A 13,365-nucleotide genomic window follows, 5' to 3' on the forward strand; every position below is an offset into this window, starting at 1 on the left:
CCTTGGCATTCTCCCTGAGCTTTTCAGCTCAAGGCTACTGCCCTACCACTGGGCCTGGGCACTCTCCCTGAGCTCTTCAGCTCAAGGCTACCATCCTACCCTTGAGCCAAGCCCCATGTCCCATTTTCAAGAAGTTAATTGGAGATAAGAATCTCAGGTCCTTTTGTGCCCAGGCTGGCTTTGAACCTTGGTCCTCAGCTCTCAGCCTCCTGAGTAGCTAGGATTACAGGTGTGAGCCACCATGCTCGGCTACATTGCTTTTTAAGATATGACATTTGGTATTCCTTTTATCAGAAAAATGGAAAGTTTCTGCTACTGTGATTTGTTTCCATTTTATTAGCTTACCTTATAAGGAAGGGAGGTTAGGAGATTGAATGGGAGAGATAAATTATGTAAAGGCGTTAGGTTGGCCAATAATGCCTATTACAGAAGCATTTGCCATAATAATGCAAATATTGCCTTCTCCAATATCTGACCTCAGGGAACATTTTTTTTGCATGCCAGTACTGGGGCTTGAAATTAGGGCCCAGGCATTGGGCCTGAGCTTTTTTACACAAGACTGGTGCTGTACCCTTTGAGCCACAATTCCTTTTCTGGCTTTTTGCTGGTTAATTTGAGATAAGAGCTTCACATATTTTCCTGCTTTGGCTGGCTTTGGACAATGAACCTCTTCCTACAGGTTGAAGCCACTGGTGGTCATTAGGGAACAATACTTCATTGTTTAAGTCTCTCTATTGTGAATGAGCCTATACAACAAATGTTTGTCTACCATTGATGAGGCAGTGGTCACTCTAATATGCTTGCATTCAAAATTTTAGAAGGCAGGGCCGGGAGTTTGGCCTAGCGGTAGAGTGTTTGCCTAGCATGCACAAAGACCCAGGTTTGATTCCTTGGTACCACATACATAGAAAAAAGTGCTGAGGCTCAAGTGGTGGAGCTCTAGCCTTGGGAAAGCCCAAGAACAGTGCCCAGGCCCTGAGCTTTACCCCAGGACTGGCAAAAAAAAATTAGAAGGAAAAAAAGAAATCAAGTTACTGATTCCTCAAGGTTTTTTTTTCTTTTGCTCTGCCACCAAATACTGTTAACTTCACCAGTGTCTCTCACTTTCTCTCACTAACACTCGTTAGAACCTACTCAAAGGAGCAGGGATGGGGAAACTGATGAAGGGGGGCAAGTATGATCAAGGTATATTATATGTATATATAGATGTCAAAATGAAACCCTCTCCTCTCTTCTACAAGTAAAATTGATGCTAATAAAAATGGACCAAAAAATCTACTCAATCTCCAAAAACACCCAATGAAATAAACTACAAATCATATTTGAGTACATGAGCGATCTCACTTAATTTGCAAAAATATGGTGGCAGGCAACTCTTGTATACAATCCACCTTTTCCCCCTAATGAGAAAGGAAATAGTCCATGGAGGTCATGCAATTGGTGAATGACTTCTGTCCTTACTTTCTTACACACTATGTCTGCTGGCCTGTTCCTTTTATATAATCTAAACAGAAGCCAGCTTGCTCTCATTCCAAAATGATTTTCCTCTTAAAGCTCCCTGCTGTTGTTGTTCCTGGAGGATTAAAAAGACCATTTTTTCAATGCTTTATCAAATTTCCTCTTTTTACCTTCTTCAGGTCAGCCCTTTAAATTGGATCCCAAAATGACTCACAAGAAGTTGAAGATTTCCAATGATGGATTGCAGATGGAGAAGGATGAAAGCTCTCTGAAGAAAAGCCATACCCCAGAGAGGTTTAGTGGCACAGGGTGTTATGGGGCAGCAGGAAATATATTCATTGACAGTGGCTGCCACTATTGGGAGGTGGTCATGGGTTCCTCAACATGGTAAGTAGATCACAATTTTCTTTTTCTTTTTTTTATTGTAATTATTAAAAGGGTTACATGATATTTGCCAGATAGAAGGTGCATTAATTCACATACATTGATACCCTTTCACATGTCTTGGTACCCATTACCCTCCCCCCCCACCCCCCACTTTGTTTTCCCCCCTTCCCTATCCAATTTCAAATAACCAAATACAAATAAATTCAATATATCAGATAACAAAGTGAGATACTCTAACAATATGAGATACCGAAGAGACAGCAAAGGAGATGAGAAATAACATAGTACATTAAGGACAACAATCATTCGTTATATGGCTTTTGTTTCAATATCCTGGAGGTCCTTTCAATTAGCTTCATACTATATTGCCTTATGTATCAAGGTTTTGCTCTATTGCAGTAGATCTCAATTTTCTTTTCTCTTATCTCCTCTGTTGTTAGTTTCCCCAGAGATTGGATTCTATAGCTATAGCACAACCCTAGTCAAAGATAAAATGTGTATGATGAAAAACAGTCTAGAAGATTTTGCCTGCTAGGCATAGTGGCTCATACCTATAATGCTGGCTACCAGGATGCTAGAGATTGGGAAGATAACAGTTGGCAGGCAACCTGGGAAAAATGTTTGTGAGAACTTATCTCAACAAACAAGTCAGATACAGTGGTTTACACTTGTAATCCTAGCTAGGGGGGAGAGGGGGAGAAGGGTATAGTTAGGAGGATTGTGATCTAAGGCTGACCCAGGACAATTGAACCTGATGTCAGCCTAGGATAAAATAAAACCCCTATCTGAAAAATAAGTAAAGTAAAAAGGGCTGAGATTGTAGCTCAAGTGGAAGAACACCTGTCTAACAAGAGCAAGGCCTTCAGTTCAAGTCCCAGTCCGACTCTACCAAAAAGAAGAAAAGAAGAATTTACCAGCACTTAAATAAAATAAAAATAAGCTGGATTCCCATGGCTCACACCTTTAATACTAGCTATCTGTGAGGCTGAGAATGGGAAGATTACAGTTCAAGGCAAGCATAGACAGTAAAAGTTAGCACAATTCCGGGGCCGGGAGTTTGGCCTAGTGGTATAGTGCTTGCCTAGCATGCACGAAGACCCGGGTTCAATCCCTTGGTACCACATACATAGAAAAAAGCCAGACATGGTGCTGAAGCTCAAGTAGTAGAGCTCTAGCCTTGAGAAAGTCCAAGGACAGTGCTCAGGCCCTGAGCTCAATCCCAGGACTGGCAAAAAACAAAAAACAAAAGTTAGCACAATTCCTTCTTAACCCAAAGCTGGGCACAGTAACGTACACCTGTAATCCTAAATTATATGGGAGGCTGAGACTGGGAAAATCAACATTCCAGGTCAGCCAGGGCAGATATCTGTGACATTCCCTCGCCATGGAAGGAAATTGGATATAGTAGTGTGTGTGTGTGTGTGTGTGTGTGTGTGTGTGTGTGTGTGTGTGTGTTTCTGAAATCCCAGAAACTACAGGAAACCTAAAGTGGACAGATCATAGCTCAAGGGTGCCACCTGTATGAGAAGCAAAGCACTATCTGAAAGTCAGCCCAAAAAGGGCTGGCTCACTGATATCACACCTGCCTGTATATCAAGTATGAGGCCATGAGATGAACCCCTAATACTGCCAAAAAAAAGGAAAGAAAAGAAGAGAGGAGAGGGAAGAGGAGTGGAGGATTGTGAGGGGAGAGCAGAAGAGAGGACGAGGAGAGGACAGGACAGGACAAGACAGAAGAGGAGAGGTAAAAGAAAACAGACCTGGCTAAGAGATGGAAATAATTATACAACTCTACTTACAATTTAAAGCTCTAGTGATGACGGTATTAAATATGTCTGAACTATTTTAGGAAGAAGCAATTTGTTCCATTTCTTATATATCCTGTGTAATGTTAAGCACAACAGATCGTTCATAAACCATGTCTCTGTCTTTCTCACTTCTCACAGGTATGCAATTGGTATTGCCTACAAGTCAGCTCCAAAGAATGAATGGATTGGCAAGAATGCATCCTCCTGGGTCTTCTCTCGCTGTAATAGTAACTTCGTGGTGAGACACAACAACAAGGAAATGCTGGTGGATGTGCCCCCACAGCTTAAGCGTCTTGGTGTTCTCCTAGACTATGACAACAACATGCTGTCTTTCTATGACCCAGCTAACTCTCTGCATCTTCATACTTTTGATGTGACCTTTATTCTTCCAGTTTGTCCAACATTCACAATCTGGAACAAGTCCCTAATGATTCTTTCTGGCTTGCCTGCTCCCGATTTTATTGATTATCCTGAGCGGCAGGAATGCAACTGCAGGCCTCAAGAATCTCCCTATGTGTCTGGGATGAAAGCTTGCCATTAAGTTTCCAGAGAGCAGAGAATTCACTGGCTCTCCAGTTCAGCACTTCTTTCCCTCTCAAACGTGGGTTAGTGCTCAATAATATGAGACACAAAGTAAAGTTTATTTGAAGCATCCAAAAGAGCTAGTTATTGTAGATTTAATTTTTGTGCACAAAAGCTTGTATTTGAATTAATATATTGAGTTTCTCAGAGCAAATTATCTGAGTAGTCTGGGTTCCAGCCACTGGAGAAGAAACTTAGACTATGCCTCCATTGTCACTGGAGAATTAAAAATTCCCAGTGATTTTAGAGTGCAAATGATAATAGAATGAATTAGAATAACTCTAGGTAAATAATATACAAAGATACTCTGAACAAGGAGCTAGCTAGCCAGAAGTGGGGCTGGTGGTCAGCCTTTCCAGTACTGGCCTCTTTGGCCAAATAGAATTTTGTAATAATTCTATCAAATTATTGCATATTGTATGTCACTTTGAATGAAAAAACTTACAATTGAGGGTTTATTGTAAGGAAATCATGTGTGTGTATATAATATATAAATGTTGTTTTATATATTATATATGTACAATTAATTTCTTGATTTGCTCATTTATTTTAATCTCCTCAAAGAAACATCAAAATAAATATTTCTTGCCATCTCTCCATCCATCCTCCCTTTTCTCTTTCTTGTCACATACAGTCAAGGCATAAACAGGGCATGGAAAATGAGAAGAGCTCTTGATTAGATTAAGAGAGAACTGGGAACAAAATTGCAAAAGAAATACTGTTGGTAGATAGAAAGCTGATCTAGGTAGAAGTGTGGCAGTTTCATTGAGGCTCTTAATGTTACTTAAAATTCTGTTGCACACCTGCATATCTTTGCTCTTTGCTACTCTGTTCACAATAGCCAAGTTAGGGAAATAGCCCAGAAGCACTATAACTGGTGAATGGACCAAGAAAATGTGATACATGTATATGTAGATATATATATATATATATATACATATGTGTGTGTGCGGTGTGCGTGTGTGTGCGTGTGTGTGTGACACACACACACTAGACACTAGAATGCTAGTCATACATCAGGAAAATAAAAGTATATCATTTGCAGGGAATTTGGTTGCCTTTGAATATGAAATCATGTTGAGTGAAATTAGGCTCAGAAAGACCAAGAGTACATGTTTTCTCTCACATGCAGGTGGTAGACCGAAAATATAAACATATATGTAAACACATATATGTTAAATATACATGCATATATAGGATCAAACTGACTAAAATATGATATATATCCAGGAGTGAGATTCGATGGTGTAAACTTTGACCAATTAACAGCTTAGTGGAATGAATACCAGGAAACTGAAATGTATCTTGACTGAGGGGCTCTAGGAGCTATAAGGAGAGGGGCAGATGAATGGAAAGAGGAATGGTGGGAAAATACGATGTAATAGTCAATGCACATATGTGAAAATGGAACTATGAAACTTGAGTAGACAGATGGAGATGAGATAGATGGTAGGAGGAAAATGATGGAACACATGATTCTGATTAGGATTCATTAGATACACAAATGCACATGTTAAATACAAATCCTCTTGACAATTATTTAAAGACAATAAAATTTTAATTAAAATCTAAGAAAAATTCTAGCACAACCAGTTACCGGTATCTCACCCCTGTAATCCTAGCTACTCATGAGGCTGAGATCTCAGATCCTCAGATCATAATTTGAAGCCAGCCCAGTCAGAAAAAAAAATCCATGAGATTCTTATCTCCAATTAACTACCAAAAAGCTGGGAGTGGAGCTGTGACTCAAGTGGTAGATGAAAAAGGAAAGCGACTGTACTCAGGCCTTGAGTTTAAATCACACTACCAAAATTCTATCACAGGATGTTTTGAGGAAATATATTATTAATCTCAAGTACATCAGTTACTAGAATTATGCTAAAAGAATTGCATAATGGGGTTTCTTTAGAAAGTGGCTTTATTCAATCTTTAATAATGGATTGCTTCAGGTGCAATTATTCGTATATAAATGTACTTGTACTTTCACATAAAACATTCTGAAGTGCTGAAGAATGCCGAGTATAGTCTGTGAAACTCATTTACTTAGCCACTTCTTCATGAAAAATGCAGACATAAATCACATCCTAACCCTAGTTAGGGTTATAGAAGGCATTGAGCTTCCTGATCTAGGTTTTTATCAGTTCCATTGCAAAGATTTGAGATTTCAGTGAGCCAGAGCTTCTTCCCTTCCAGTGGCTAAGTGTGCTATAAGGAATCTACTCATTGGAAGTTGTGAAAGTATTTCTGGTGTGGGATTCTGAAGTGAAAACTGCAGCAACCTCTCTCCCAGAGAAGGGCTGTTACAATGTCAAATCGCTCCATCTTTCCTTTCCACCAGCTTGCTGAAATGCTTCTTCATTAATTTGTTTAGTAAACTATTAGATGCCAGGCAATCTACTTAATACAACATAGTCATGGGGCCGGGAATGTGCCTTAGTGCTAGAGTGCTTGGTTAGCATGCATGAAGCTCTGGGTGTGACTCCTCAGTACCACATACACAAAAAAAGCCAGAAGTGGCACTGTGGCTCAAGTGGTAGAGCAAAAGAAGCTCAAGGACAATGCCCAGGATCTAAATTCAAGCCCAAGGATAGGGAAAATAAATAAGTAAAGCATAGTCTTTGCTGCCAAATGACTTGCTATTTTGCAGAAAAAGACAAAGTTTATAAATCCTACCACATAGTTGTTATGTATTGTTTGTTTACCTAACATGAAAAATAACACTGATGGAGAAACAAAGGAGAAAAAAAATTGTTGTATGTGCTGAGGCCAAACCCTTGGCCTCATGCACACTAAGCATGGTTGTTAACCACTGAGCTACATCCCTAGCCCAACGCAGAGTACAAAGAAAGGCTCAGATAAACATATATAATAGTAGTCAGTTTTTGGCTTTAAAAAATTTGTGTACTTAACTAAGAATCAAGAAATGAGACCTGGACTTTGTGTCTTGTGTCTGTAATCTTACCTACTCAGGAGGTTGAGATCTGAAGATTGAGGTTCAAGGCCAGCTTGGAGACTTTTAAAAAAATCTTTTCTTAAAGTAGTTGTACAGAGGGGCCAGGAGTTTGGCCTAGTGGTAGAGTACTTGCCTAGCATACAGGAAGACCTGGGTTCGATTCCTCAGTACCGCATACATAGAAAAAAGCCAGAAGTGGTGCTGAGGCTCAAGTGGTAGAGCTCTAGCCTTGAGAAAGTCCAAGGACAGTGCTCAGGCCCTGAGCTCAAGCCAAAGAGTGGCACACACACACACACACACACACACACACACACACACACAAATAACATAGATGTACAGAGGAGTTGCCATTTAACAAAGCAGTTTATGAATAAAATATCTTTTTTGCCAGTCCTGGGGCTTGCACTCAGGGCCTAGGCACTCACTGTCATTGTACACTTTTTACTCAAGACTAGCTAGCTCTTAAGCCACAGTGCTGTTTCTGGCTTTTTCTGGGTATGTGGTACCAAGAAATCGAACTGAGAGCTTCATGCATGCTAGGGGAGCACTCTACCACTAAGCTATGCTCCTGACCCTGAATACAATATCTTATTATCTCCAATTAACTTTCAAAAAAACATTGGAAGTGGAGCTGTGGCTCAAGTGATAGAGTACTAGCCTTGAAGAAAAAATGGCCCTGAGTTCAAGACCCAAGTCCTGGAACAAAAAAAGAAAGAAAGAAAGAAAAGAAAAGAAAAGAAAGTAGAGCATAGATAAGATTCTGTAGTGCTCAGGCCTGGAGTTTGGCCTAGTGGTTAAAGTGCTTGCCTAGCATGCACGAAGACCCGGGTTCAATTCCACGGTACCACATACATAGAAAAAAGCCAGAAGTGGTGCTGAGGCTCAAGTGGTAGAGCGCTAGCCTTGAGAAAGTCCAAGGACAGTGCTCAGGCCCTGAGCTCAAGCCCAGGACTGGCAAAAAAAAAAACAAAGCAAAACAAAAAACTTCCAATTAAAATGACATTTAAAAAAAAAGATTCTGTAGCGCTGATAGTTTGATGTAATAGAAAGCTCAGAGCCTTGAAATTAAAATAATCCAGCAAAACACCAGCCAGTAATCATAGCTACTCCAGAGGCTGAGAACCAAGAACAGTGTTTTGAAGTCAACCCAGGCAGGAAAGTCCATAAGACTCTTATTTCCAATTAACTACTGAAAAGCCAGCAGTGGAGCTATGGCTCAAGAAGTAGAGGACAGTGCCCAAGCCTTAAGTTCAAGCCCCAAGACCAGCACACAAACATACAAAAAAAATGATGCATGTATAAACTGTTTAGCACAGAACCTGGCGTTTAGTTTAACATAAATAGTCATCTGCTCCTATAATCATTAGGGGTCAATAGAATGTTTTAGGTTAATTTTTAGGTTAATTTATCCACCTTACCTTTGCATGTTACCTGTCCTACCTTCTATCCTCCTTTGCCTTTCTCAACTAGATCTACTCCTGGCTTCTAACCTGGTTATGGGTTAGGTGTCCCTTTTTGGAGCTCCTCTGAGTGCTCCAGGCATGGCTTTCTCTCAGCAATAATCACACTGCATAGCAGTGTTTTCCAAATTGCCATCCTCAGAACACCAGTTAGAATCACCTTTGTTGATTCATTTGCTTCAACAATTGATTATTGAACCCCAGTCTAGATCTGTTTAATTTGGACATCTAGAAACATAGGAGGGAAATTCATATAATTTTGACAAGCTCCTCAGGTTACTCTGATGCACAAAGAAGTTTGATGTATAATGATTACCTTCCCTACTACACAGGGAATATGTTGCGAGCAAGGATTTTGTCTTTTATTATTGTTGTTGTTGTTGTATTTTAATACCTAGCACATTGCCTGGAACACAGTACTTGCCTGGCTAATGTTTGTGAGTGAATGTATGAATGAACAAATGAGTAAATCAATCTCTCTTATATGTTGATGTCCACAGTGATATTTCGTATTGGACAGAAAATGTTGGTTGCTTCTCCATTTGGCCTATATTGATACTATTTTGCACATGAACCAGAGCTCATACATAAAAATGAGCATTGTTCTCCTAAAAACCTTTTTTGGCAATTATCGTGGAGAATTACTTGTCTTCAGAACTAGTAACACCATTCTTTTCAATTACATTTCATTTTTTCCCCAAAATTTGGTCTTGGAAAGTGGATTTAATTTTTGATTGTAGGAAAAAAATGACTCAGAATTAAGCCTCCTGCATAAACTGGGAAGTTAAACAGGGTTTGAGGTAAGTGATGACATTTGACTTTAAATTCCCAATTTCTGAGCCAAATAAAGAAGTGGCTTCCAAAATACAATGTAGTGACAAAGTACTTAGTAGAGGTGTGGTGAGTCCCAGAGATTTACTTCAATAAACTAAAGACTTCCATACAGCCTTAGCCTTGCCAGGGATCTGGAGAGAAGTCACTGACTGACTACCTCTGGTGGAACTCACCCGCACACAGGGAATGGGACCTATAATTAACCCCTTTAAGGATGGGGCCTTCATAATCTTTGATGTTGGTGTACTCTGTTCTCCACAACTCTTTCTGCTAGAAAGTCATTTTCTGTCTACAATTTATGCTTGTTTCCACTTGTATATGTCTTATTGAAGAAAGCACAAAAATGTAAGCGTGTTTTGAGAATATGGAAAAAATCTGAAATGCTATGTTGAGTGAGGGTCTGGCTACTTGTAAGTAAGCAAACTGCATCTGGCTGTGTTTTTAATTATATAATCTCCTTGTGAAATTCAGATCGCAGTGAAATCACTTAGGCATTCTTTTCAGCTAAAATATTTTAGGGAAATTTTCTAAGCTTCCTTGGTTTACATATTTATATATGACTACCTGGATGGAGCAATCCATAGATGGACTTTTGGATAAAGTCGAACAGATATTTGAACCCTTTCTTCTAAGGAATGGAAAATAAGGCAGGTAGAAATGAACCTCTCCCACGTGTATTTCTAGCTCCTGAAGCCAATTGCAGCCTCAGAGCCAATGAGCTGTGTTTAGCTGCATATTTCAAGTTGGCCAGACTTACTGCCATTAGGTTAGACAAAATTGCCTTTTATGGTGTGGTCTGCCAGCTTCAGACATATGCTGTGTTATTGTTATTGGCTAGAATATTTATTAGACTATTGTTGAACTATTTTTTATCAAACGCTTTACCCCAGGCTTGTTGGTACTGGGAGCTCGGGACCAATAGTGTCCCTCTTGGTGACAGAAATATGAGCACCTCTGGATTATACAGTCTCATCCCTCTCTAAATATCCCAGCCTATCCAAAATGCTATATTATGAATTAAATAAATATATATGTATTCATGAGTTCTTGGTTGTCTCTCATTGGAATTTGGTTGGGGGAGGACTAAATGGAAGGTGCCCCTGAATCACTGGAATTGGGAATACGAATTATATAATAGGGTAAGAATTTGGGCAGTGAAGATCTATCAGATGAGGAACTCAAGATCCAGACATGAAAACTTAAGGAGCAGAACAAAATCAAAATTCCAAAGAAATGAATATATACTGATCCCAACTACATAGCCATTTTCAAGGACTGGACTACAATGGAGAAATTAAAGAAGAACAAATAATATCCATTGATATCCATTGGAGCAGGACCGCTGAGCAAGTGAGTTGACTTGCTGTTGAACACCTGAAGCAGGCCTGAAAGAGTTACAAGATCCTGATCCCTGACGGCTGGCATTTGAGTTGTTGCCCTCAGACAGGCTTATGCAACATGAAGTGAATCAAGGCACTTAGGAGTAGCCATTAAAGAAGTGACCTGAAACAAGTGATTAGACCAAGGTGTTCTAGCTCAAAGGCAAGAGGATTAAGTAATAAAACGGGAAAAAATTTGGCCTATCCGGGATTTAGTGGTACTATTAGTAGCCTGGACAAATATCAAATATGAGGCTATTGTTTTCAGCTAAGGTTTCAATATGTTTTTGAGTGTATAGTGTGATATTTGGAAAGCTCCAGGCAAGGTACCAACACATAGCAAACAGTATTTATTCACACACAAACCTGCCTAGGAATAGAGTTGACCTTGAAGTCCCAGTGAGGCTGAGCCAGTAAGTAGAAGTGAGATGGGTCTCAAGCACAGATGTGAGGAGTAACAGAGACCAAAAAGGCATTTCATATGTATATTGGAGTGTGCTTTGTATGACAGGTAAAGAGATTGACACCTCAGTGAATTTCCAAAAGGGAAGGATCAAAGTAATTTTATAACCATTGGGCAAATATGCAAATTATAGTTATCACTAGTATGTCTTGGTCATCCAAGAAACAGCCCCAGGACCTGCATGTGTACGTGTACGTGTACGTGTGTGTGTGTGTGTGTTTCTGAAATCCCAGAAACTACAGGAAGCCTAAAGTGGGCAGATTATGGCTCACGGGTGCCACTTGTATGAGAAGCAAAGCACTATTTGAAAGTCAGCCCAAAAAGGGCACACACACACACACACACACACACACACACACACACACACACACACAGACACACACACACACACACACACACACGCACTCCTACCCAAGTACTTTTAGGTCTCTGAACTCAATGAATTATTTGTATGTGAGTAAAGTAATATTTACCAAAGACAGAACAGTGGAACCTCTTACCAGGACCTAGTATGGATTCTTGATCCTAGTACATCTTAGGACATAGTGTTCCACAGGGCTAGCATTCACCAAACTACCACTTGTCACTGTTAAGACTAGAGTCCTCCAAAGAAAACAATTAGGAGACATAAATAAATTAATTATTAGCATATACTAAAGGACAGTCTAAAATATACATGTCTACCAAATACTTCCTCAGCCTCTTCCTTCTCTGAAAATAAAAAGACCCTCTACAAACAGCATCTAACCTAAGGATGGCAGAGTGTATGGGAATGAGGAATGGAGACCTTTGTATTTTCAGCTTTAGAAGGATCAGCAACATGTTAAAATGCTTTTAGAACTTTTTCTTTGCCAGTCCGGGGCTTGAACTCAGGGTCTGGGCACTGTCCCTGAGCAGAATGCTCAAGGCTAGCACTCTATCACTTGAGCCACAGCACCGCTTTTGACCTTTTCTGTTTACATGGTAACTGAAGAATAGAACCCAGGGCTTCATGCATACAAGGCAAGCACTCTGCTACTAAGCCACATTCCCAGCCCTGGAAACCTTTTTTAATTGTAATGTATAGAGGAGTTACAGTTACATTGGCCAGATAGTAGGTGCATTACTTCTCACACATGGATACCCTTTCTTACGTTTTTTCCCCCATTTCACTCCCCCCACACCTGGAAACTTTTTTTAACCAAGAGGAATGTTTCAAATAAAGGGATAAAGTTGGCTCACACCTATAATCCTATCTACTTAGGAGACTGAGATTTGAGAATTTCAGTTTGAAGCCAGCTCAGACAGAAAAATGTGTGAGATGTTTATCCCTAACCAGCAAAAAGCCAGAAGTAGAGGTGTAGCTCAAGTATAAGGTACCAATTTCGATAGGAAAAGCCAGGTTTGAATGCTAGGCACTCAGTTCAAGTTCTAGCAACAGAGCACACACAAAGTAATAATGGAATATAAATGCAAATTCTACTCTCTGTGGGATTGGCCTTGAATAGACAAAGAAGAATCTGCTAATTCTTTGGCTGGCTAGAAGTCCCAGAAAATGCAACTTGGACTGATTTTTCCTTTGGTGACTTTTTATCCAGTCATAAGGGAGGATATTGGGCAGACTAGAAATGTGAAATTCAAGGAAGTGGTTGTCAAACACACAAGACAAAGCTAAATCCAAAATTCAAGGTCTGACTGATTGACCCTGTAAAGAGAGGATGCATCACTTTTTTTTTGGCCAGTCCTGGGCTTGAACTTTAGACTTAGATGCTGTCTCTGAGCCTCTTTGTGCTCAAGGCTAGTGCTCTTTCTGGCCTTTTCTATTTATGTGGTGCTGAGGAATCGAACCCAGGGCTCCATGCATGCTAAGCAAGCACTCTACCACTAAGCCACATTCCCAGCCTCATGAAACACTTTTATATTGAAAATCTAGGCTGGTGGCAGACGCCAGTAATCTTAGCTACTCTGGAAGCTGAGATCTAAGGATGGTAGTTCAAAGCCACACCAGACAGGAAAGTCCCTGGGGCTTTTCTCTCCAAATTAACTACCAGAAAATGGGAAA

At 40.0% G+C, this 13,365-nt stretch overlaps 1 protein-coding gene across 2 annotated transcripts in view; it reads left to right on the forward strand.

Annotated features, from left to right (window-relative positions):
• The window catches only part of Mid2 (midline 2), a 96,001-nt gene extending 90,856 nt beyond the window's left edge, over positions 1-5,145 (forward strand). For both annotated transcript variants that reach the window (XM_090326920.1, XM_090326921.1), the window contains exons 9-10: positions 1,638-1,845; positions 3,792-5,145. In XM_090326920.1, the coding sequence (XP_090183046.1) occupies positions 1,638-1,845; positions 3,792-4,194 (611 nt within the window). In that variant the 3' untranslated portion in view covers positions 4,195-5,145. The remainder of the gene's footprint in view (positions 1-1,637; positions 1,846-3,791) is intronic.
• Positions 5,146-13,365: the final 8,220 nt, after the last annotated feature.

Source organism: Megascapheus bottae, chromosome X, assembly GCF_031878675.1.
Source record: "Megascapheus bottae isolate mThoBot1 chromosome X, mThoBot2.hap1, whole genome shotgun sequence".
Classification (NCBI taxonomy): domain Eukaryota; kingdom Metazoa; phylum Chordata; class Mammalia; order Rodentia; family Geomyidae; genus Megascapheus; species Megascapheus bottae.